This window comes from Herpailurus yagouaroundi, unplaced genomic scaffold (assembly GCF_014898765.1).
Source record: "Herpailurus yagouaroundi ecotype Mexico unplaced genomic scaffold, PumYag 28, whole genome shotgun sequence".
NCBI classification, from domain to species: Eukaryota; Metazoa; Chordata; class Mammalia; order Carnivora; family Felidae; genus Herpailurus; species Herpailurus yagouaroundi.
In genome coordinates this window covers 113104196-113132106 of record NW_024412376.1, presented here as the reverse complement: position 1 = coordinate 113132106, position 27911 = coordinate 113104196, and the positions used below count along the sequence as shown (strand labels likewise).

At 35.7% G+C, this 27911-nt stretch overlaps 1 protein-coding gene across 4 annotated transcripts in view; it reads right to left on the bottom strand.

Annotated features, from left to right (window-relative positions):
- CENPC (centromere protein C) overlaps positions 1 to 27911 on the bottom strand; it is an 82332-nt gene that overhangs the window by 25503 nt on the left and 28918 nt on the right. For 3 of the 4 annotated variants that reach the window (XR_005792677.1, XM_040482169.1, XM_040482155.1), the window contains exons 9-13: positions 25539 to 25730; positions 19510 to 19801; positions 8522 to 8665; positions 5571 to 5653; positions 33 to 92 (exon numbers count right to left, since the gene is read on the bottom strand). Coding sequence is in view for 3 of the 4 variants with exons in the window: in XM_040482169.1 (XP_040338103.1) it covers positions 33 to 92; positions 5571 to 5653; positions 8522 to 8665; positions 19510 to 19801; positions 25539 to 25730 (771 nt within the window). In the remaining variant the exon portion in view is untranslated. The remainder of the gene's footprint in view (positions 1 to 32; positions 93 to 5570; positions 5654 to 8521; positions 8666 to 19509; positions 19802 to 25538; positions 25731 to 27911) is intronic. The other variant, XM_040482162.1, reaches the window with a different exon arrangement.

Genomic DNA, 27911 nt, shown 5'->3' with positions numbered 1-27911 from the left:
TAATATGAAGATATTAAAAGAAATAATCTTACCTAACTTGTGATGTATTTTATTCACTGATAGTACTCTAGATATTTTTACTCCTGAGTCACCTGCAAAATGCAAATGATAATATCATTCATAAGACTGTTAATTCCATGTTGAATTAAAGTGTATTAGTTGGTCAATTTCAATATTAAATAAATATTAATTAAATCAATCGATTAAATCAATCCTTATTAAAGAAATTTTAACCTGACAATACATTTTATTACTTCTTTTACTTTCTACTGCCAAGGAATAAAGACTAATAAAACATTTCTCTAGATTTTGCTATAATGTATATGTCTAAGGAGCCTAATAGTTAAAAATAACAGAAAAGCAGGCTTCATGGCTTCTGGACTTCAGGTGAAATAAGCTACTTGGTAGATAAAAACACAGGGTGTAATAATGAACAATTAATATGCTAATAATGTAACGCATGATCTCCGAATTTCTAAAATAGTGCAAGTATACTAAATTATCAGTGCTCCAATTAGGTCAGAGTTTTCAACTTTAGTGTTATAAATAGCATCCAAATATAGCTGCCATCAATTCTTTGTCTTCCTATACATAAATGCTGTTGTTTATCAAGAGGCAGAGTCCAATGCCCTTTTCTTTGAATCTCTGCTAACCTGTGACTTGCTTGACTAACAGAACACGTAAGAAATGACATTCTGGGACTTCAAAGGCTAAGTCCTAAGAAGATAGCAGGTTTCACCTGGGTCTCTTGGAACTTCATTATGGAAAAAGGCAGACACCATATATGACATCTGACCACTCCAAGACTGCCATGCTGTGAGGAAACCCAAGCTAACCACATGGAAAGGCCATGTGGAGGAAAAAAGATATACTTGGTCAGCCCCCACCCACCCTGTTCCAGCCACCCCAGCTAAGTGCTATATATATAAGTGAAAAACTCACCCTGGACTTCCTTCCAACTCAGTTTAGCTTTCAAATGAATGACTCCAGCCACAGCAGTTTGCATTTAACTATGAATGCATGACATGGCCCAAGAGAGAACTGCCTAACTAAGCCAAATAAACCCACAGAACCATGAGAGATAAATCAATTACTATTTTAAGCCACTAAGTTTTAGGTGTTTATTATGCAGCAACATGTAACTGGAACACTTAATGCCCATTAATGATCTAAAATTTTTGATACAATTTTACATGTCATATATATTTCCTGAAAAGTAAGTCTAAGCCTTCATTATATTTTCAAATAAGTCCATGATAGCAAAAGATGGTTAAAAATGACTGAATTAGATACTTCATAAAATTGCTGGCTTAGAAGAAACTTTAGTGAGCATAAAATCTAATTTCCCTGTCCAGAACAGGCATATCTATAGAGAGCTATGGAAATCAAAGTAGCAGTGCCTGAAAAGACATGAATAGACACTTCTCCAAGGAACACATCCAGATGGCCAACTGACACATGAAAAAACGCTCAACATCACTCATCGTCAGGGAAATACAAATCAAAACCACGATGAGATACCACCTCACACCAGTCAGAATGGCTAACATTAACAACTCAAGCAACAACAGATGTTCTAAAATTCTAAAAATTCTATTCTAAAAGTTCTATTCTAAAAATAGAACTACCCTACGACTCAGCAATTGCACTACTAGGTATTTATCCATGGGATACAGGTGTGCTGTTTCGAAGGGACACATGCACCCCTATGTTTAGAGCAGCACTATCAACAATAGCCAAAGTATGGAAAGAGCCCAAATGTCCACTGACAGATGACTGGATAAAGAAGAGGTGGTATATATATCAATGGAGTATTACTCAGCAATCAAAAAGAATGAAATCTTGCCATTTGCAACTACATGGATGGAACTGGATGGTATTATTGTAAGCGAAATTAGTCAAAGAAAGACAAATATCGTATGACTTCACTCACATGAGGACTTTACGATACAAAACAGATGAACATAAGGAAAGGGAAGCAAAAATAATATAAAAACAGGGAGGGCTATAAAACATAAGAGACTCTTAAATATGGAGAACAAACAGGGTTACTGGAGGTATTGTGGGAAGGGGGATGGCCTATATGGGTAAGGGGCATTAAGGGCATCTACTCCTGAAATCATTGTTGCAGTATATGCTAACTTGGAGGTAAATTTTAAAAACTAATTAATTAATTAATTAAAAATACAAAAAAGTAAAAGTTTAAAAAAAGAAAGAAACCTAATAAGCATGGAGCTTGAGGAAAACAAGGTTTCCTACAAAGAAAACAAGAAATAAGTCTGCCTTTAAATTTCTACTCACACATCAGCTATCGTGAAGACAAAGACCAATAGCCAGCTAGTTTAAAGGAAAATAGATTATGATTCAAGGTTATTTTTACTCTTCAACTGGTTGTAAAAAAAAATAAATTCCTGAGTTCTTCTTAGCATATATGAGCATGCCTACCAACCTTATAAAGAAGAAGTCTATCTGTTCTGACAGCAGGTACAAATGTGTTAAACATTTATTAAAAGAAAAAATACTGACAGAGAAAGTTAAAAATTCAATCATGTACTGTTTCTAAACCACTTTATTTTAGTTCTGTAGTAAAGGTTAAGTATGAACAAAAATGTAAGAACAAACCAAAAGAAAGCAAGGGTCACAATATTACTATTAGACAAAACAGACTACAAGGTAAAAGCATTGTAACAGGATCAAGATGATAAATCTGACCAAAGCAGGTACATTCCATATAAAGGCTTATATGCTCAGCAACAGCAGTGAAATGTATAGAGCAAACACTGCAGGAAACAGATGGAGGAAAAAAAGCATACAACTACAGTGGAAACACTTTACTTCAACTCTAGCAGCCCTCAGCAGATTTCAAAAATCACAAGCAAGTCTATAAAGGATCAAAATAACACCTAACGTAACATGTTCAATTCTAAGATCCTGTTCTTTTCCCCCAAATCTGCTCCTTCCCTAGTAGTCTCCAAATCAAGTAGTGACAACACCATTCTTTCAGGTGCTCAGGCCAAAAGCCTTAAAGATGTCCCTGACATCTCTCTCTTCCCATAGCCCCATCCATCAGGAAATCCTGTTGATTCTATCTACAAAAATATTCAAAATCCTACTACTGCTCTCCACCTTTCACTGCCATCACCCTAGTCTAAGCAACCTATCATTGAGATTATGAATGTCTCACCAACCAGTCTCCCTGCTTCCAACTTTACATGAGCCCCTCAAACTCACAAGTCCCTCCCTAACACAGCAGACACAGTAATTCTGTTTATAGGACCGTCATGTCTCTCCTCTGCTCAAAACCTCCCAATGCCTCCATCTCTCTTAAGAGTAGCCAAAAATCCTTAAAATAGCCTTTAACATCCTATGTGATCTTTCATTCTCGTTGTCTCTGTGACATCATCTCCTACTACTCTCCCTCTCTTACTCTGATTTACCCAATCTCCTTGGTATTCACCACCAGACTCATTACCGCATCAGAACATCTTCCCTCTACCTGGGGCATTATTTCCTCATACAGCTGCATTCTCTGCTTTCTCATCTTTTTCATATTTTGCTCAAATGATCATTTCCTCAGTGAGGCCTTTTCTGCTCATCTACCTAAAAATGTAACCACCATATCCCACCCAAAAATCTGTTTTATTTTTCTACTCTCAACATCCAACAAATCATTAAGTTTTGCTATCTTTTTTATTGCTTCTTTCCTGGTACTCCAGAAAGTAAGCTCCAGGTGGACAGTAGTTTTTGTCAGTTTGGTTCTCTACCACATCCCTAGCCCCTAAAAGAATACACAGTAAGTGTCCCATAATATTTACCCATATTAATATTTTCCCAGATATTTTTACAGATTATGTAAATATTTAAGATTTCTGTAGTCAAAATATATTCAAAAATTTACACATACTTACATTATTAACAAAATAAAAAGATATATATTTGTAAATCCATACATGTATACACAAAAAAGTAATATTCTCTTCTTTTTCAAGTACCCATGAGAGAACTATAAAATTCTTTCATGAATTTTATGTGTTCTAAGCATACTATACAGAATGCAAAGAAAACCTTAATAAATTCAAAGAATAAATAATAAAAGTCAAAGTTCCCTAGAATAATGAAATGAAACTAGAAATTATTAACAAAGAACAAAACATTTTAGAATAACAGCCAACATTATGTATTTAATATAGACCAGATATTAAACTAAACAAGAAAGCTATGGGATTGGAAATGATATCACCATTTTACAGATAAGAAGGCTGAGTTATTAACACTGAAATTTTTTTTACTCAAGATAGCATAGTAAGTAATATAAAATTCAGCTCAACCTGAGCTGAATTCAACTGTAGGTTCCTGGCTCTGAAGACCAACCTCTTGACTAATATATTCTTAAAAAAAAAACTCCTGGGTCAAAGAAAAATCACTGCAATTTGGGGTGTACTACAATAAGAACATGACATTTGAAATTAAGCCACTACAATAAGAACATGACAAATAAAATTAAGCCAAAACTAAACTTAGGAAAATTCACTGTTTTTTATGTTTTATAAAAAGTAGAAAAATAAATACAGAAAGCATTCCACTTAGAGGAGAAAAATAATAAAATAAATCTAAACACAGGGAGAGGGGCGCCTGGGTGGCGCAGTCGGTTAAGCGTCCGACTTCAGCCAGGTCACAATCTCGCGGTCCGTGAGTTCGAGCCCCGCGTCAGGCTCTGGGCTGATGGCTCAGAGCCTGGAGCCTGTTTCCCATTCTGTGTCTCCCTCTCTCTCTGCCCCTCCCCCGTTCATGCTCTGTCTCTCTCTGTCCCAAAAATAAATAAACGTTGAAAAAAAAAAATTAAAAAAAAAAAAAATAAACACAGGGAGAAAAAAAACTATTTAAAAGGAAAAAGAAAGAGGGTGCCTGGCTGTCTCAGGTGGCAGAGCATCTCTTGAACTAGAGGTTGTAGGTTTAAGTCCCACATTGGGTATAGAGATTACTTAAAAATACAGTCTTTTAAAAAAAAATTCCACCTTTCTAGCATTTGAAAAGGAAATTAAAAAGAAAAAGAATTAAGTGAATTAGGAAAGGAAAAATAGTATAACAGATTATATTTCAAGCATACATTCTTTAGAAGCATAAAATATTACAAAATTATTAACAGGCATTTTAAAAACTTTATTATGGAAAGTTTCAAACACATTCAAAAAAAGAAAAAATGGTATAATGAAACTGATACACCCACTATACAGCTTCAGTAATCAATACATGGCTGATCTTGCTTCATTTATACCCTTATCAGCTTAACATTTTTAAATATTAGAACAGATATTTTAAGTATCAATTATTTCATTATGTTCTACCTCAAAGAAAGGACTGTCATTGTGTCATTCTTTCTCTTTTTCTCCCTCCCTCTATCACCTAGGTGTAAGGTCTTACAAATCTCTAAACATATAGTAAGGCTCTTAAAAAGTAAGTACTCAATACACATTTGCCATTGGTGATAATTTAAATAAAATATGGCACACCGTACTCTGTATGCATAAAGCCATAAATACCAAGAGAGTAGACAATAAATAATAACTTACCTGAACTTTCCTGAAATTCCTTATCATCCACATCAGAATTACTCTTTTCAGATGATAAATAATTCTTGAGCCTGAAAGGTCCACTTTAACATAAAAAAGTAAACCATAAAATTTGTGCCTTTATAATACATATATCTAGTTATCTGCCTTAATGGACATTTTTCTCCTAAAACTGCCAAACGTTCCTTTCTTATAAAACCAACAGTGATTTATAGGTCACCAAGAATATACTTACATGCTGCATAAAACAAAGAATCTATAATTTAATCCTGTAACTGTCAGGATAAATACTGAATTTTATAACCTTTTAAACTAACTCATATAATAGTTACAAACAGAGAGGAAGGGAGATAAACCATAAGAGACTCTTAAATACAGAGAACAAACTGAGGGTTGATGGGGGGGACCCAGGGGAGAGGGGAAAATGGGTGATAGGCATTGAGGAGGGCACTGGTTGGGATGAGCACTGTATGTTGTATGTAAACGATGGAATCATGGGAATCTACCCCCAAAACCAAGAGCACACTGTATACACTGTATGTTAGCCAACCTGATAATAAATTATATTAAATAAATAAATAAAATTTTCTAGCAGCCACATTAAAATAAATAAATAAGTAAATAAATAAATAAAAATAAACTCATGGATCAATTAATAAATTTTTAGTCAACTCAACACCTCTTGATAAAAATCAAATTTTAAAAAGTAAAATTAGAAATCAATCAGCTTATGGAATGCAAGCTGGTGCAGCCACTCTGGAAAACAGTATGGAGGTTCCTTAAAAAACTAAAAATAGAACTACCCTGCGACCCAACAACTGAACTACTAGGCATTTACCCACGGGATACAGGTGTGCTGTTTCGAAGGGACACATGCACCCCCATGTTTATAGCAGCACTATCAACAATAGCCAAAGTATGGAAAGAGCCCAAATGTCCATCGATGGATGAATGGATAAAGAAGATGTGGTATATATATATACAATGGAGTATTACTCGGCAATCAAAAAGAATGAAATCTTGCCATTTGCAACTACATGGATGGAACTGGAGGATATCATGCTAAGCAAAATTAGTCAGAGAAAGACAAATATATGACTTCACTCATATGAGGACTTTAAGAGACAAAACAGATGAACATAAGGAAAGGGAAACAAAAATAATATAAAAACAGGGAGGGGGACAAAACAGAAGAGACTCATAAATATGGAGAACAAAATGAGGGTTACGGGAGGGGTTGTGGAAGGGGGGGATGGGCTAAACGGGTAAGGGGCACTAAAAAATCTACTCCTGGAATCATTGCTGCACTATATGCTAACTAATTTGGATGTAAATTTAAAAAATAAAAAACAAGTTAATAAAAAAAAGACAAAAAAATTTTAAAAATAAATAAAATAAAATAAAATAAAATAAAATATAAAAATGAAAATCACATATACTTTTGGAGTATATATTTAGTGACTAGGAGAATGGAATTGTTTAGGGGGAAATTTTTTTTCTTAATTAGGTTCCAAGACAGTGTTCATTAACAAAATCAATTGCAGAACTTCCTCTGTTAATACTGATCTGATTAAATTTTATGTCATTTTCAAATGTGTCTTTTCTCATAAATAAATACTGCTAAATTCTGTTAAAAAAAAAATCAAAGAGCTTATTTTCATTTAAAAAAAAAAAGCCAAAAACAAGTGGAATTTAAAATATTTAAATTTAAAAATTGCTCAGAAATGATTCAGCTTATCCCTGTCTGAGATTCCTTGCCTCTATTATGAACACAGGATAGGCATAGTAGTCATAACCCATCAAATGGTAAAGAAATCTCAGCCATCCCTGAAAAGTCTTGAGAATCTGTTATAATTTACCATTCCTTCATTTTAAAAAAGGGTATATGATTTCAGATATTATAAGAGTAGGTTAATTTGGTTTGTTCATGGAGTGTGCTTGTTTTAAACACAAACCCACAAATTCTTAAATACTTGGTTTTTTGTTTTTTTTTTTTTAATGTTTATTTATTTTTGAGACAGAGAGAGAGCATGAAGGGGGTAGGGTCAGAGAGAGACGGAGACACAGAATCTGAAACAGGCTGCAGGCTCTGAGCTGTCAGCACAGAGCCCGATGCGGGGCTCGAATTCACAGACTGCGAGATCATGACCTGAGCCAAAGTCGGTCACCCAACTGACTGAGCCACCCAGGCGCTCCAATACTTGTTTTTTAAGAGAGAGAGTTTTCCCCTTTTCCTTGAATGTGGTCTGAATTTAATGACTTGTTTATTCTAAACAGAATAAAGTGGAAGTGAAAGTGTGCAACTCCAGAGACTAGGTCATTAAAAGGCACTATGACTTTCATCATGGTCACACTTTCTCTTGGATCACTTGCTTGATTGGAAGCCAGCTGCCATATTGAACAGCCCCATGGAGAGGGCCACATGACAAGGAAGGCCTATAGTTAACAACCATGGGAGCAAACTACCTTGTAAGATCCTTCATTACAATCAAGCCTTCAAAGGACTGCAAACCTGACAGATATTTTGAATGCTACATCTCATAAGAATCCCTAAGAGAGAACTAGTCAGCTAAGGCTCTTCTCCCAGACTTCTGGGCCACAGGAACTAGGAAACAATAAATGTTTTGCAAACCACTAATAAAAGTGGGGGTAATCTGTTACACAGCAAAGAGTAACCAATATACTAAGTAAATCCAATTATCCTTAGAAAACATGCATACCTTGGGGCGCCTGGGTGGCGCAGTCGGTTAAGCGTCCGACTTCAGCCAGGTCACGATCTCGCGGTCCGTGAGTTCGAGCCCCGCGTCAGGCTCTGGGCTGATGGCTCAGAGCCTGGAGCCTGTTTCCCATTCTGTGTCTCCCTCTCTCTCTGCCCCTCCCCCGTTCATGCTCTGTCTCTCTCTGTCCCAATAAAATAAATAAACGTTAAAAAAAAAAGAAAACATGCATACCTTCTTTCCAAAACTGAAGTCTTAGGCTCTCCAGAATCCAAGTTAGACTCTGCTAGTGTCTTGCATGTAAATCCCTTGACCTGAGACTTCGGATGAACATTTTGTGCAGTCATACTATCTTGATCCTTTGGGCTTCTTGTACCTCTGTGAATATGTAAAGTGAAAAATTGTTTACATTTCTCCATAAAACATTCCTTCCAGAAACATACAATAAGTAGATAATATAATATTGGTTGTAACAAATACCAGATAAACCTATTCAGGTCCTAGGACTTATAACTAGCCTAGGAAGAAAATTTGTTTCTAGGACCTGCAAAGAAAAATTCTGATAAAGGAAATGGTACAGACCAAGCCTAAGATGGAAGTAATGACAGGAGGACACCCAGAGACATTACCTACGGGCAGCATATGATATATATTACACATTTAATCTACCATGGTTTTTTTGAAAATCCACAAACAACTTAAATTGTTTTCTTTGACAGCCCTAGTCAGCCTACTGAGGAACAGTAGTGTGTTCAGAGGGATTCTTTAACAGCTACTAGCTAATTATATGTAAAGAAGATATACTATTCCCAGACTGCATAATTTCTCTTCTCTCACATTTCTCTTGTAAGTCCTATGTTTTGTTTCTCACTCAGTCTACCACCCTATTCTTACCATATGTGAGAAAATATAATTTGCATAAACATAACTAAAGAGCATGCAAACTTTTGAGATTTGATGGTTTACTTCTGAAGATTCTACTCTCCCTACAAGTCCTATCATAGAGTTAGAAAAAATATTAAGAGAATACTATGAACAATTATATGTCAATAAATTAGATAACCAAGATAGAATAAATTCCTAAAGACATACGATTACCAAAACTAAGTCAAGAAGAAATAATCTGAAAAGACCTATAACAAGAGAATGAATCAGTAACCAAAAACTACCCAGAAACAAAGGCCCAAATGGTTTTACTGCTGAATTCTACCAGTCATTCAAAGAATATGAATTCTTCACAAACTCTTTCAAAAAACAGAAGAGAACTTCTTAAATCACTTTATGAAGTCAGTATTATCTTGATACCAAAACTAGATAGACATCACAAGAAAAGTGCAGACCAAACAACTCAACAACATAGTGGCAGAGCAAATCTAGAGACTGTAGCAAATCTAGAGACATGTATGTATAAATGTAATTATACATACATCATGACCAAATGGGATTTACACCACAGATGCAGTTTGGTCTAACATCTGAAAACCAATTAACAAAAAACATCATATCAATAATAATAAAAATTACAGCATCATCTCAATAGATGCAAAAAAAAAAAGCATTTAACAAAATCCAACACGTTTTTATGATAAAAATACTCAACAAAGTAGGACTAGAAGGAACTGCCTCAACTTGATAAAGGGTAGCTGAAAAACTTACAGCTAGCAACATAAAGACTGGATGCTTGCCCCCTAAGATTTAGGAACCAGACAAGGAAATCTGCTACTGCCACCTGTATTAGCCAGAGCAATTAGGCAGTATAAAATAAATAAAATACAGGAAAGGAACAGGTCAAACTATTAACAAATGACATGATTTCTGTACTCACAATATCTCACAAAATCCACTAAAAAGCTATCAAAACTAATAAATGACTTCATAAAGGTTGCAGATACAAGTCAAATACAAAAGCCAATTGTAGGGGCACCTGGGTGGTTCAGTCGGTTGTACTCCTGTCCTGACTCTTGGTTTTGGCTCAGGTCACAATCTCACAGTTCGAGAGATCAAGCCCCATGCTCTATGCTCCAGCTCAGAGCGCAGGGCCTACTTGGGATTCTTTCTTTCTCTGCCCCTCCCCTGCTGGTGCACGCTCTCTCACTCTCTCAAAATAAATAAATAAATAACAAAAACAAAAAACAAAAAACCAAAGGTATCTCTATACACTTGCAATGAACATCCAAAAATAAAATTTAAAAAGCAATTCCATTCAGAATAATGAAGCAGAAAAAAGGAGGGGGATTAAGGCAAAAGACTACGATTAAGAATCAGAGAATTCAGTGACTCATTAAAAAGGAACAACATCAGAATCATAGGGGTCCCAGAAGAGGAAGAGAGAGAAATAGAGGTAGAAGGGTTGTATGAGCAAATCATAGCGGAAAACTTTCCTAACCTGGGGAAAGACACAGACGTCAAAATCCAGGAAGCACAGAGGACTCCCATTAGGTTCAACAAAAAGTGACCATCAAAAAGGCATATCATAGTCAAATTCACAAAATACTCAGGCAAGGAGAGAATCATGAAAGCACCAAGGGAAAAAAAGTCCCTAACCTTGCAGCAGACCTATCCATAGAAACTTGGCAGGCCACAAAGGAGTGGCAGGATATATTCAACGTGCTGAATCGGAAAAACATGCAGCCAAGAATTCTTTATCCAGCAAGGCTGTCATTCAAAACACAAGGAGAGATAAAAAGTTTCCCAGACAACAAAAATTAAAGGAGTTTGTGACCACTAAACCAGCCCTGCAAGAAATTTTAAGGGGGACTCTCTGAGGGGACAAAGCAACAAAGATTAGAAAGGACCAGATAACACCACCAGAAACTCCAACTCTACAAGCATCATAATGGCAATAAATTCGTATCTTTCAGTACTCACTCTAAAGGTCAATGGACTCAATGCTCCAATCCAAAGACACAGGGTAACAGAATAGATAAGAAAACAAGATCCATCTATATGCTGTTTATAAGAGACTCACTTTAGACCTAAAGACACTTTCAGATTGAAAGTAAAGATGGAGAACCATCGATCATGCTAATGGTCAACAAAAGAAAGCCGGAGTAGCCATACTTATATCAGACAATCTAGACTTTAAAATAAAGACTGTATCAAGAGGTGCAGAAGGGCATTCTATCATAATTAAGGGGTCCATCCACCAAGAAGACCTAATAATCATAAAAATTTATGTGCCAAAAGTGGAGGCATCCAAATATACAAACCAATTAATCACAAACATAAAGAAACTCAATGATAGTAATACCATAATAGGAGACTTCAACACCCCACTCAGAGCAATGGACAGATCATCCAATCAAAAAATCAACAAAGAAACAATGGCTTTGAATGACACACTGGACAAGATGGACTTAACAGATATATTCAGAACATTTCATCCTAAAGCAGCAGAATATACATTCTTTTCCAGTGCACATGGAATGTTCTCCAGAATAGACCATATACTGGGACACAAATCAGCCCTCAGCAAGTACAAAAAGATCGAGATCATACCATGCATATTTTCAGACCACAACGCTATGAAACTCAAAATCAACCACAAGGAAAAATTTGGAAAGGTAACAAATACTTGAACACTAAAGAACATCCTACTAAAGAATGAATGGACCAACCAAGAAGTTAAAGAGGAAATTAAAAAGTATATGGAAGCCAATGAAAACAAACACCCCAAAACCTCTGGGACGCAGCACAGGCAGTCATAAGAAGGAAGTACATAGCAATCCAGGCCTTCCTACAGAAGAGAGAAAGATCTTAGATACACACCCTAACCTAACACCTTAAAGAGCTGGAAAAAGAACAGCAAATAAAACCCAAAACCAGCAGAACACATGAAATAATAAAGATTAGAGCAGAAATTAATGCTATCGAAACCAAAAAAACAGAATAGATCGATGAAACCAGAACCTGGTTCTTTGAAAGAATTAACAAAATTGATAAACCACTAGCCAGTTTGATCAAAAAGGAAAAGGAAAGGACCCAAATAAATAAAATCAAGAATGAAAGAGGAGAGTTCACAACTAATACAGCAGAAATAAAAACAATAGTAAGAGTATATTATGAGCAATTATATGCCAATAAAATGGGCAATCTGGAAGAAATGGACAAATTCCTAGAAACATATACACTACCAAAACTGAAACAAGAAGTAACAGAAAATTTGAACAGACCTATAACCAGTAAAGAAATCGAATTAGTAATCAAAAACCTTCCCCAAAACAAGAGTCCAGGGCCAGATGGCTTTCCAGGGGAAATCTACCAAACATTTAAGGAAGAGTTAATACCTATTCTCTTGAAGCTGACCTAAAACACAGAAACGGAAGGAAAACTTCCAAACTCTTTCTATGAAGCCAGCATTACCTTGAGTCCAAAACCAGACAGAGACCCCACTAAAAAGGAAAACTATAGACCAATTTCCCTGATGTACATGGATGCAAAAATTCTCAACAAGATATTAGCCAACAGGATCCAGCAATACATTAAAAAGGTTATTCACCACGACCAAGTGGGATTTATACCTGGGATGCAGGGCTCGTTCAATATCTGCAAAATGTGATTCATCACATCAATAAAAGAAAGGACAAGAAACACATGATCCTCTCAATAGATGCAGAGAAGGCATTTGACAAAATACAGCATTCTTTCTTGATAAAAACCCTCAAGAAACTAGGGATAGAAGGATCATACCTCGAGATCATAAAAGCCATATATGAACAACCCAACACTAATATCATCCTCAATGGGGAAAAGCTGAGAGCTTTCCCTCTAAGGTCAGGAACAAGACAGGGATGTCCACTCTCACCACTGTTATTCAACATAGTATTGGAAGTCTTAGCCTCTGCAATCAGACAACACAAAGAAATGAAAGGCATCCAAATCGGCCAGGAGGTCACACTTTCACTCTTCGCAGATAACATGATACTCTATATGGAAAACCCTAAAGATTCCACCAAAAACGTGCTAGAACTGATCTATGAATTCAGCAAAGTGCAGGATATAAAACCAATGCACAGAGCTTGGTTGCATTCCTACACACCAACAATGAAGCAACAGAAAGAGAAATTGAGGAATCAATCCCTTTTAGAATTGCACCAAAACCCATAAAAGACCTAGGACTAAATCTAACCAGAGGTGAAAAATCTATACACTGAAAACTATAGAAAGCTGATGAAAGAAACTGAAGATGGAAAAAGATTCCATGTTCCTGGATAGGAAGAACAAATATTGTTAAAATGTCGATACTACCCAAAGCAATCTACACATTCAATGCAATCCCTATCAAAATGACACCAGCATTCTTCACAGAGCTAGAATAAACAATCCTAAAATTTGTATGGAACCAGAGAAGACCCTGAATAGCCAAAGCAATCTTGAAAAAGAAAACCAAAGCAGGAGGCATCACAATCCCAGACTTCAAGCTATACTATAAAGCTGTAATCATCAAGACAGTATGGTACTGGCACAAGAACAGACACTCAGATCAATGGAACAGAATAGAGAACCCAGAAATGGACCCACAAACCTTTGGCCAATTAATCTTTGACAAAGCAGGAAAGAATATCCAATGGAATAAAGACAGTCTCTTCAGCAAATGGTGCTTTGAAAACTGGACAGCGACATGCAGAAGAATGAACCTGGACCACTTTCTTATACCATACACAAAAATAAACTCAAAGTGGATGAAAGACCTCAATGTAAGACAAGAATCCATCAAAATCCTTGAGGAGAAAGCAGGCAAAAACCTCTTTGATCTTGGCTGCAGCAACTTCTTACTCAACATGTCTCCAGAGGCAAGGGAAACAAAAGCAAAAATGAACTACTGGGACCTCATCAAGATAAAAAGCTTCTGCACAGTGAAGGAAACAATCAGCAAAACTAAAAGGCAACCGACAGAATGGGAGAAGATATTTGCCAATGACATATCACATAAAGGGTTAGTATCCAAAATCTACAAAGAACTTCTCAAACTCAACACCCAAAAAAACAAAGAATCCAGTGAAGAAATGGGCAAAAGACATGAATAGACACTTCTCCAAAGAAGACACCCAGATGGCCAACAGACACCTGAAAAAATGCTCAACATCACTCATTGTCAGGGAAATACAAATCAAAACCACAATGCAATACCACCCCTCACCTGTCAGAGTGGCTAATATTAACAACTCCGGCAACAACAGATGTTGGCGAGGATGCGGAGAAAGAGGATTTCTTTTGCATTGTTGGTGGCAATGCAAGCTGGTGCAGCCACTCTGGAAAACAGTGTGGAGGTTCCTCAAAAAATTAAAAATAGATCTACCCTACGACCCAGCAATTGCACTACTAGGTATTTATCCAAGGGATACAGGTATCCCTTGTTTTGAAGGGACACATGCATCCCCATGTTTATAGCAGCATTATCAACAATAGTCAAAGTATGAAAAGAGCCTAAATGTCCATCAATGGGTGACTGGATAAAAAAGATGTGGTATATATATACAATAGAGTATTACTTGGCAATAAAAAGAATTAAATCTTGCCATTTGCAACTACGTGGATGGAACTAGAGGGTATCATGCTAAGCGAAATTAGTCAGAGAAAGACTTCATATGACTTCACTCATATGAGGACTTTAAGAGACAAAACAGATGAACATAAGGGAAGGGAAACAAAAATAATATAAAAACAGGGAAGGGGATAAAACATAAGAGAGTCTTAAATATGAAGAACAAACAGAAGATTAGTGGAGGGATTGTGGGGAGGGGGATGGGCTAAATGGGTAAGGGGCACTAAGGAATCTACTCCTGAAATCATTGTTGCACTATATGCTAATTTGGATGTAAACTAAAAAAATTTAAAAAAAATTAAATTAAAAAAAAAAAGGAGAGAGATGGAAAAAAAATAATGTTGCCCAAAGAAATATAGTAATTTGTATTGTTGGTGCTATTGTTGCAAAGTCTTGGGGAAATTTGTTTTGTGTCATTTTCCCATTTATGATAAATTATATTCTTAATTGTTTTGAAGGAAACGAGTATAGAGAATTTGAATAATGTCTGTAGTTAAATAAAAGTTGATTTATCCATCAAAAAAAACACTTCCATTCACAATAGCATTAAAATAATAAAATGCTTAGAAATGAATTTAACAAAAGTGTAAAACTTATGCTCTGAAAACACTGTTGAAATAAGTTGAAGACCTCAATGAATGGAAAAGCATCCCATGTTCATGGATCGATAGATATAGTGTTAAAATGGCAATATCTCCCAAACTGATATACAGATTCAATGCATTCTCTGTCAGATTCTCAAGTGATATCTTTGTAGAAATTGACATGCTGATTCTAAAATTTATATGGAATTGCAAGGAACCCAGAATAGCCAAAACAATCTGAAAAGAAGAATAATGAGGACTTATACCTCTTGATCTCAAATCTTTTCATAGCAATGGTAACAATCAAGACAGTGTAGTACTGGATCATGAATTAATATATAGATTAAGAGAAAAAAACTGAGAATTCAGAAAGAAACTCATATATTTATGGTCAACTGATTTTCAAAAATGATGCCAAGACCATTCAATGGGGGAATAAGTAGTCGTTTTGACAAACAATTATGGAAAACTGGATAGTCACATGCAAAAGAATAAAGCTGAATCCTTCATAGAATATACAAAAGTTAACTCAAAATGGATCAAAAACCTAAATGTAAGAAAAACTCTTAGAAGAAAAGATAATGACAAATCTTCATGAACTTGGATTCTTAGATATGACACCAAGTATAAGCAACAAAAGGATAAAATAGATGGATTGGACTTTACGAAAATTAAAAACTTTAGTGCTTCAAAGGACACCATTAAGAAGCAAGAAGAAAACCCATAGAATGGAGAAAATATCTGCAAACCACGTATCTGACAAGGGACTTGTATCCAAAATATAAAGACCTCTTACAACACAATAAAAAAAACCAAAAAATTAGGCTGAATAGATTTTTCTCTAAAGATATGCAAATGGCCAATAAACAAATGAAGAGATGCTCAACATCATTAGTCATCTGGGAAGTGCAAATGAAAATCACAAAGAGATACTACTTTCATACCAACTCGGATGGCTAGCATCAAAGTCAGATAATAACAAATGTTGACAAGGATGCAGAGAGACTGGAACCCTCATACACTGCTGGCAGGAATGTAAAATGGTACAGATGCTTTGGAAAACAATCTTACAGTTCCTCAAACAATTTTAATATAGTTACCATATGTCAGAGCAACTCCACTCCTGGGTATATATCCAAGAGAAATGAAAACACATGTTCACATAGAAACCTGTACACAAATGTTTATACCAGCATTATTCATAAGAGCCAAAAGGTGGAAACAACCCAAATGTCCATCAGTGAATGAAAAGATAAACAAAACATGGTATAACCATAAAACAAAACATTTTTTGGTCATAAAAAGTAAGGAAGTACTGATATACACTACAACATGAATGAAACTTGAAAATTTCCAAAAGAAGCCAGTACAAAAAACTCATACTATATGATTTCATTCAGATGAAAATCCAAACTGTAGAGAAATCTATACAGATAAAAAGTAGATTAGTGGTTGCTTAGGGTAGTGGCAGAGTGGACTAGGGAAATGATAACTAATGAGTACTGGCTTTGTGAAGTGCTGAAAATACTCTAAAATTGACTGTGTTGATGGTTTGCACCTATCTGTTAATATACTAAAAAAACATTGAATTGTACACATTTCATGAGTGAACTGTATGGTGTGGGGAGTACCATACATTCTCATTGTACATAAAAGATAAGGTTTGTTATAAGAATACTAGCTGAAATTTAAAAACTCAATGTAAACAAATTTTTTATCTTAACCTATTTCTCTCAACCTATAGGTAAGGCTCAACTGCTTTGTTTAGTAAAACTTTGATTTATTTTTATTATTAATACATTCAAGTAAAAACAATTGGACTAGTAGTCAGAAGACCTAGTTATCTAATGACACGCTATTTAATCTATGTAGACCTTCCTCATATGTAAAAATGGAGCTAACGAGTGTCCTACCCACCTCTCAGGAATCTTATGCAAATAAATGATACAAGAAACAAGATGATATAAATATGGAAATCTGATAAAAGAGAGGCCATTACAAATCAGTGGGGGAAATGTACCATTCAACACCTACACAGAGAAAAAAAGAATTTAAATTTCCTATTCCACATCAAACACAAAAATAAATTACAGATGGTTTAAAGAAGTAAATATAAAAAAACAAGTTAGTTTTTAGGAAAAAAATATAGAAAAACAGATCCTTATAACCTCGGAGTCTACAAAAAAAGCAAATGTTCACAACACTGAAAGGCTAATAAATTCTACTACAGCTGACCCCTTGAATAACACAGGTTTAAAGTGCACAGGTCCACATATAAGCAATTTTTTTTTCAATAAATACAATTCTGTAAATGTTTTTTCTCTTTCTTAATAACAATTTCTTTTCTCTACTCTATTGTAAGAATTACATATAGCATGTAATATATGTAAAAAACAAAATATGTGTTAATCAACTGTTTATGCTACTAGTAAGGTTTACAGTCAACAATAAGTTATTAGTAGTTAAGCTTTGGAGAAGTCAAAAGTTACAAGCAAATTTCTGGATGTGCAGGGGTCACTGCCCCTAACTCCCATGATGCTCTAGGGTTAACCATACATTAAAATTATGTCTTCTGTATGAAAGACACGAATACATGTGACCTATTAAGGATTAAAAGCCAAAATAGATAAAGAGTTCCTAAAAATCAATTCTAAAAAAGTATAAAATTGGCCAAGCAATTTACAAAGAGACAATCTATTTAAACATGAGCAAGGGGGACCTGGGTGGCTCAGATGGTTAAGCATCCAACTCTTGGTTTCGGCTCAGGTCACAATCTCACAGTTTCATGAGTTCGAGCTCCATGCAGGGCTCTGCGTTGGCAGCCATGAAGCCTGCTTGGGATTCTCTCTCTTTCTCTCTCTTGCTGCCCCTCCCCCACTTGTACTATCTCTCTCAAAATAAATAAAATTTTTTTCTAAGAAAAAATAAAAATGAGCAAGAAACAAATGAAAAGATATTTAACTATTTAATTTCACTAATAATTAGGAAAATGTAATGAAATCCAGAGATATACCCCATTATGAACAGCTTCAAGAGAACAGGTGTTAACTCTTCCTTAAATGTATGGTAGAATTCCCCTGTACAGCCATCTGGCCCTGGACTCTTGTTTTTTGGGAGATTTTTGATTACTAATTCGATTTCCTGACTGGTTACATACACTGCTATTTTTAAGGCACTCTACTGATTTATTTCTGTACACCCCTAGCACCCTGCAGTTTCTCACATGTAATATGCATTATTTGTTGAGTAAATGAAAGAATAAATGCTATGTTAAGAAGTAAAAATATGCAAGAACAATACCTAACTCACTAGGTTGTCAGGGACTGATGAAAATTCATTGAAAAGCTCCTAGCAAATAGTTGACACATAATAAGCACTCAAAAGTACCTTAACTATTATCACCTTAGGGGGAGAAGCATTAAGATATATTCCTAATTATTGAAATCACATTAACTTCACTCAGAAGGAAGCAAATCAAACTATACGTTAATAATGACTAAGATTAAAAGATAAAAATTAAAAGATAAAAAAATAAATTTAAAAAAATGACCAAAATGGTAAAATTTATGTTTTTACCACTGTATTTTTTTAAAAAGGAATCAACTTTTTTAATTAAAAAAATTTTTTTTTTTTTAATTTAAGAGAGTTTATGGAGGAGGAGCTGAAGGAGAAAAAAAGAATCTTAAGCAGGTTCCACACCCAGTGCTGAGCCAGGTTCGGAGCTCCATCCCACAACCCTGGGATCATGACCCAAGCCGAAATGAAGAGTCAGTCGTTCAACCAACTGAGCCACCCGGGTGCTCCAAAAAAGAAGCAACTCTTCAATGACAATAATACTTACTCTTATTATATATATTAGTCACATCCTATGTACTATATATATTATTCCCCATTTTAAAATGAGGAAAAAAATTCAAGAGTTCTGTGTTGCCCTAGGGCATCACCAGCTAATGGCTGAGCATGAATTTACAACCATGTCTGTCAGACTGCAGAGCCCTTTACGCTAATACTGTTTCTCCACAAATGATTAAATGACACAAACTATTAAATGCTAAACAGCAAAAATAACTATATTGTATACATAATAGACATACCCAGAATGATCATGATTTTTCTTCTTAACCAGGTCTTCCTCATCACTTTCCAATGACTCATTCTGGGAAGAACCAGAAATTTTATCATGGTCAATAATTCTTCTAGAATCTTTAGCAGTTAAAAACTCCTGTGTTCTTGAGCTGCCTGAAGTAGTTCTCTTCTGCCCTTTAAATGGAATAGTTTTGTCCCCAATATTCTTAGATGACTGGTTTGGTTTTTCAACAGGTGTTTGTCTACTGTTGTGACACACTGACAATTCATTTCTTCTTGAAGAATTGCTATAAACAAGACCTGAAGGATTCAATGATAACCTAAAGTTAGCATAATGTTTATCCAAATTATCTGGCTCACTGAAATACCAACATTATATATATTTTCATGTAAACACATACACACACACACACACACACACACACACACACACCAATCTCGTAGGCTATATTTATTTTCAAATTAAATTCATAAACTATGCAGCTTTTCAATTTTTTGACATATGTACCAAATTTATCACAAGCTTCCAAAACCACCCTGTCTCTGCCCACTACTCTTGTGGCCATCCTTAAGATCCTGGTATTTCCCACGGTTCCAGCTTTAGCTTCTCACTCTTATGTACCTACTTTGAGGGACCCTTGTACTCTTAACTGTAATTACTATGTAGATGCTGGTATCATAATATTCACCTATCACTCTCCTTTAAATCTGCCCCTCTGGTTTTAGTTCCTTTCTTAACAAAAAGCACAACTATTTGCTCAAATACCTACATCAGAAATCTCAGTCAGCCAAAACTCCTGTCTCTATCTGCAATCAGTCCCCTTATCCTGTCATTTCTACATTCTTAATACCACTCAAATCCACTTCTCTCAAGCTCTCCTGCCTGTCTGTCATTAGCAGGGACTGGCATCTTATCTGGATTATTAAAGGAGCCTCTTAATTAGTTTCCCTTTCTCTAGCCTTGCCGTTTTTCAATCCATTCTTCACACTGTTTCAAGAATCATCTTAGGAAAACACAAGCTGGGTCATTTACAACCTAAAGTCTTTTAGTGATAATCTGTAACTTAAGGATTACGTCCAAATATTTTCAATAATTTATTTCTACATGTAGAGTACTTATTTCGTTAATCAAAATTCTATCCTCCAAATAAACAAATTGACACACACACACAAAAAAAAGCAGCAGCCAGCAATACTGAACTATTTGCATTTCTCCAAAGCACTGGTTCTTAAAGGGTTGGTCCCAGACCAGCAGGATCAGCATCACTTAAGAGTCTGTTTGAAATGCAAATTCTCAGGCCTCACTTCAGACCCACTAAATCAGAAACTCAGAGTAGGGCCCAATACTCTGTATTTTAACAAGCCTTCCATATAACTCTGCTAAAATAATCTTTAAAAGGTCACACTCTCAGTTCCAGATCTCTGCACATGCTACTCTGCTCGAAACATTCCATCCATCCTCCTCACCCCACCCAGTTACTTAACTAATTCCTAATTCATTCTTCAGGAAGCTGTCCCAAATTCCCATGCTTAAATTAGGTAGCTCTCTCTCTCAACCCTCTGATAACATTTATCATCCATCTATTTATTTACTTATCTTTCTCTTCCAGCAGACTGGCAATTCCTTGAGACCAAGTTTGCTCTTCTACCTATCTCTACATTTCCAATGCCTAACATCAGGGTCAGGACAGTGGTGAAGCAATTTTTTTCCCCAGTCCTACTGAGATATAATTGACATTAACATTGTATAAGTTCAGGGTGCGCAATGTAATAGTTTTATATATGTATATACTGCAAAATAAATACCAACAAGTAGATCTTAAAAGTTATCATAAAGTTTTTTTTTCTCATCATAAAATTAAAAAATTGAAGAAGGTTCTCACTCTGAGTCATGCAAGTACTGAATGTGAACACACACAATCTAGAGACCAAACGCCTCCTCAAATTTCTCATTGTATATTACTCACTTGACTCACTCTAGTACTGGTTCTACCTTACACCATTCCTGCCTCACAGTGGGCACTCAATAAATTTGTCTCAACATACACGAAAAAGCAGTACGGCCACATATCCACTATCGGCAGCTTGGTTGCTTGATAGGGAAATAAGCAATGGATCAAGAGTCAGGAAACCTGGGTTCTATTTTTTTCCAGTTCCAGCACACAGGTCTATGACCTTAGGGGCAAGTCATATTGCTTTATTGAGCTTCAGACTTTCTTTTCCTACCAGATGAAGGACTGTTTGAACTATGAGATCTACAAGTATTCCTCTTTTTTGTGGCTCCCTACTCAGTCAGAAATTCAACACCTGTTTCAAAGCTGCTACACAAGTCTTTTTTGATAAGTTTCAGAGTTCTAAAACACTTATACAAGCTTTGTAAGATTTTCATTTTCTCATGTATTTACACACTCATCTGCCATAGTACAGTTTCAGGCACTTGGGGCAGAAAGGTGAGTTCCTCAAAGTAGTATCAGGAGGAGATAACATTTTGTATACTAACTACATGTCACTAAATCCTTATAATGAGGTAGATGTATTTGTAATCATGTTACAGAGTAAGAAACTGAACAAAATAACTTAGCCAAAGTAGAGAAATAATCATTTAAACTGAGATCTAAATCCAAAATCCAAGGAAGGCTGCAACAGAATACTTCTTTCTGCTATAATCAAGGATCCCAATGACTCAAAAATTCATAGCAACAAGGCCCCAGATGGAGTGCCACATTTGTCTAGTCTCTCACTTGTTGATCTCAATACCAGAGTCAACAGTATCCATTAAATGTTACCTTATCATCTACCATCTTTTCATGATCACCTCCCTTAAAAAAAATCAAAAATGTTTCCAAAACAATAAATGTTTCACCCTGTACAGAAAAGAGATAGCACTGCAGACCTAAGAATGTTATCCTTAGAAAGACCTGCTTGCAAAGTTAGCTCTTGCCTAGCCTAGCATGTGGGAACTTCAATTTTGGGAGGGTTCCCATCATTTCCTAACTGACAAATGTAGTTTAGTGTGCCTAAACTGCTTGTGCAAAAAATACAGTTTATGTCAAATACTTGCTTTCCTTCAGGGAGTCGAATTTTAGTACTTGCTAGGCAGAGTGCCTAGGTGACTACCTCCAGTAAAAATCTTGAGCATTAATCCCTAATGAGCTTCCCTAGTAGACAACATTTTATACATCTGTCGCAAATATTCATTGCTGGAGGAACTATGTGCCTCTGGTAAGAATCCATTGGGAGAGGGCTGCTTCAGACTTTGCCCATGTACTTTTTTTCTGATTTTCCTTTGTATCCTTCTGATGTTAAGGAAACTTCAAACTTCTACTATCACTTCTCTCACTTCACTTTCACCTGATGTTGTTGCTTACTATTTTCATGGAGGAAAAACAATAGAAAAGCAGATCTTTATCTTTCCACCCTCAATTCTACCAAACTACTTCCATCTGTATACTAGATCACAGTCCTGTCCTTGCCTACTCAAGGACTGTGATCTAGATTTACTCTCTACCTTTCTATGAGGTCATTTTATTTTTTTTAATTTTTTTACTTTTTGTATTCAGGAGTCATTTTTAAAGTTTTTATATTCCAGTTAGTTAACATTTCAGGTATACAACACTTCCACACTGTTCATCAGGACAGGTGCACTCCTTAATTCCCATCATCTATTTCACCCATCCCCCCACTCACCTCCTTTCTGGTAACCATCAGTTTGTTTTCTATAATTAAGAATCTGTTTCTTGGTTTGCACCCCCCTCTTTCCCTTTGTTCATTTCTTTTGTTTCTTAAATTTCACATATAAGTGAAATCATATGGTATTATCTTTCTCTGACTGACTTATTTTGCTTAGCATAATACTCTCTAGCTCCATCCATGTCGTTGTAAATGGCAGGATTTCATTTTTTTATGGCTCAGTAATATTGCTTGTGTGTGTGTGTGTGTGTGTGTGTGTGTGTGTGTGTGTATCTTCTTTAACCATTCATCAGTTGATGGACACTTGAGCCGTTTCCATAATTTGGCTACTGTAGATAATGTTGCTATAAACACTGGGGTGCATGTACCCTTTGAGTTAGTATTTCTATATTCTTTGGGTGAATACCTAGTAGTGCAATTGCTATATTATATCTATTTTTAACTTTTTGAGAAACCTCCATGCTATTTTCCACAGTGGCCGCACTGGTTTGCATTCCCATCAACAGTGCAAGAGGGTTCTCCTTTTCTACATTCTATGGGGTTATTTTAAATAAGCAGATAAACATGTGTAATATCTTATAATTAAAAAAACAAAAAAACAAAAAACCTTCCCTTAGCCCCATATCTGCTATGCTCCTTTATCTTACTGTCTCTCCTTCTTCCCTTCCAACTCTCTCTTCAAACCACTCCAATCAGGCTTTTGATCCAATCATTCCACAGAAACCATTTTTATCAAAGTGACCAACAGCCTCCATGTGGCCCAAAATTATACTGTCAATTCTTAAACCTCAACTACTTCAGACCATTAGCAGTATTTTAGAAAGTTCATCACTCAATCCTTAATTAAAATGCTTTCATCACTTTGCTTCCATAACCCTAAGTTCTCTTCATTTTCCTTTAATCTTACTAACGGCGCATGTTTAGTTTCTTTTGATGGATCTTCCCACTCCTTCCCAACTCCTAACACTGGTGTCTCCCAACTTAATCCTTGGCTTATTTTTCTTTGCCAGGTTCAGTCTATCATTAGGAGATTTCAAGCAGTCCTAAAGTTTTAAATTCATCTATATATTGATAAGTCCCCAATTTATGTCCTCCCAGATCCTTCCCCCTAACTTTAAACTCATTAACCAGGCTATCTCTACGATGTATCTATCACAACCTCAAATCTTGATATCCTTCGCAAATCTGCTTCTCTCATACTTTTCCTCATCTCACTAAACAGTAGAGTTCCATTATTCTATTTGTTCAGGCAAAAAAAAACAAAAAACAAAAAACAAAAAAACTGAGTCACGCTAGACTCCTGGTTTTCTCTCTTACTCTACTCCGTTAATAATGAATCCAACCACTTTTCATCTCTTCTGTCCAACAATATCTTAACTAGTGTTCATGTTTCCATTTTTGCCGAGCCCTAGCTTCCTCTCTACAGAAGTAAGGATAATTCTTTTACAAGATGACTCAATCAGGGGACCTGGGTGACTCAGTCAGTTAAGCATCCGACTCTTGATTTCAGCTCAGGTCATGATCTCACAGTTCGTGAGTCTGAGCAGCAAGGTGCATGGTCAGTGCAGAGCCTGCTTCGGAATCTCTCTCTCCCTTTCTCTCTCTGCCCCTCCCCTGCACGTTCTCTCACTCTCTCAAAAAATAAATGAACTTAAAAATTTTAAAAAAAAAAAGGATGACTCAATCAAGTCACTTAAATTTTAATTTATTGCTTAAAATCTTCCAGGAGTTTCCCAATACACTTTTTCTAAACTCTCTATCACAGCCTGCCTCTCTGACTTCACCTCTCCTGGCTTACTCTTTTTTAGCCATACTGGCCTTCTTGAATTCTTCAAAGATGTCAAATAAGCTCCATCAGAACCTTTACAAATACTGTTCCCTTGGTCTGAAATGTTCCACACCAAGTTATTTGTATGGGTCCCCTCTTCATATTTGTGATATGTGCTCTGAAAGATCAAAATGGACTCTTACTGCTTCTGTTGTATCTTTTCATCCACCTCTACTTCTGTCAACTACTTCCCATTTCTATCCTTTATCTGCTTAATTTTTCTTTATTACCTATCACTGCATGAATTATACATCTATATTGCTGGTCTTCCTCCACTAGAATGTAAATCCCATGAGACAGGGGTTTGTTTTCTAGATATATCCCTATATCTAGAATACAGTATAGAATAGAGTCCAAATGAAGATTTGCATACTTAACTGATTTAATATTTCTATTAACGATCCAATTTAACTTTGTTCTCATAAGATTTTTCTGTGGAAAATGGTTGTATAAAACAAAGTCTCTCATAGAATGACTTTTTGGAGCTCTCAATGAACATAATTTAAATAAAATACTTACTCTGCTCTGACTTTACCACCCACCAATTAGATGGACGCCTCGAAATTCTTCGACTTCTTGTAATAGTTGAAGTCACCTCATCAGATACAAGTTTGTTCTTCTTGGACCCACTGGAAAATTGCTTCTTTTTATATTCTTTAGCTTTTTTCTGATTTTCTGCAGAAGGAACACTGGTGCTATTTTTCTTGCTTCCTAAATTAAAGAAAACCAGTAAAACAATTTACAACCTATTGAACCAAAGAGTTTTCAGAAAATCACAATAGGTAAAAAAAAAAAAAAAAAAAAAAAAAACAAACTCAATTATAGGAATACCTTAAATTTATCCAGTGAGCTTCTTTTCGCCTCCTTCTTTTTTTTTTTATGTCAAATGTTCTCAATAAGATCTGTCAGTTAAATGAAACTTTTCACACCGCTTGATGACTAACATATACTTGAAATATGAATTCAGGATGAAGCCAATGTTACAGTAGGCAATGAAACTGGCAAAAGTGCTACCCAGCATTAGCTACTCTAGATACAATCTAAGTTTGTGATACTCTAGATACAATCTAAGTTTTTGATACACCAAGTATGGTTCACAGATCAGTTGTATCAGCATCACCTGGGAGAGACTGTTTAGAAATACAGAACCTTGGGTCCCACCTCGCACCTATTAAATCAGCTTATGAATCAGTATGCTAACAAAATCCTCAGGGAATTCAAATGCATATGTAAGTTTGAAAAGCACTATTCTACGTGTTCTAGTCATTCTCCCAGTTAAACTGGATTGAGTGGAGAGAAGAGAAAACGAGCCAAATTATGTCAAGATTCCTTACAGTGGTATCACTCTCCAATTCCAGTTTGAGAATAAGTTACAGGATTTGGCAATGTTCTGAATTTGAGATAAAGAGAATGATTTATGCTTATAAAAGGAGTAAAAGAAAAATAGTAGCCTTAATAATGTGAACCAGGCACAAAAGAGTTGATGAAAAGGAAAGAATACACCTTACCAATACTGTGTTTAATATTAGAATCAACCAATACTTGCCAAGTAATGAGAATGGGAGATACTGAAAGAGTCACCACAGACAGTAAAAACTCGACAATAAAGGAGGTATTTTAGGGAGTGGATATAGAAAATAATAAAAGGGTCAGTTTTACAAAACACTAAAGCAAAAATAGAGAACTTTCAACATGGTTGCCACTAGGGGCACTGGGTGGCTCAGTCAGTACCCTTGATTTCAGCCCAGGTCAAGTTCCAGGCTGGGGGAGGAACCTGCTTAAGATTTCCACCCTCCCTCCTCCCAGATTTGCGTTCCTAAGCTTTCAAAACAAAACAAAAACAAAAACAAACATAGTTACCACTAATAAGTGGTTTAAGGAATTATCTGTAAAATGGCAAGAATCCTCAGCAGTGAGCATCACTTTCAGGCCTACTATGTGTCCACCCTCACTTTTCATTCTCCCAACTCCTTTTCTTCTATGTTTCCCTTTTTCACTTTCCCTTATATTTATCAAAAGTATTCTCAGGAACTGTTCTAATAAATGAGAGATGCTCATGATTTCAGAGATAACTGCCCATGTTCATGAATCGACTTAAAAAAAAAATCAGTGTGAACAGTGGAAAAAGGGAAAAGAATCTGAGGAGGAAAATGCTATCACCGAAGACTTATTCAGACAGTGATACAGAAAAAGAATATCATACAAAGTCAAAAACAAACCGATTATTTCAGAAACTAATTTCAGTTCAGGGAAGATTAGAAACTGAATGACAAACAATTTAGAAAACTAATAAACAAGAATACATAAAGAAGATATAATTGATATGTGAACAGACAGTAAAGGAAGATAGTTGACTTAGAACTGAGGAAATATATGTCCTAAGTAGGGCAATGGCCAGAAAAAGAGATGACTCACAAGCGATAAATTTCTACTACTGTAGAAAATTTTGCATATTTACACATAAAGAAGTATCGTTCTGAAGGTGGGACACGTTTTAATAAACAGCAAAATTATTCATCCAAAATAGAGTAATATTTCTGTCATTGATTAAAAATGTATGCCAATGACCCATAGAGATAACTGCTAAGGCTAAGATCTGAGGGATATTTTAGGAATAGGACAGATACAGTTCCTGTTCTCATGGAGCTTTCAGTCTAAATGCCAGAAGGAAAGATGGAAATTCAGCAACTAATTACATGTGTGATAAAATACAAAGGACGCTAATGGAGCATACACAGGAACATACCAGGGTGGCAAGTAATAAGTGGTATTTTAACTGAACACAAAACTTGGAAAGCTTGGAAAAATTAGGAAAATTTTTCTAAAGGGCCCACAGCTGAGACAGCAGTTTGTTCACAGAACTGAAAGAAATTCATTATAAAGCAACCCAGG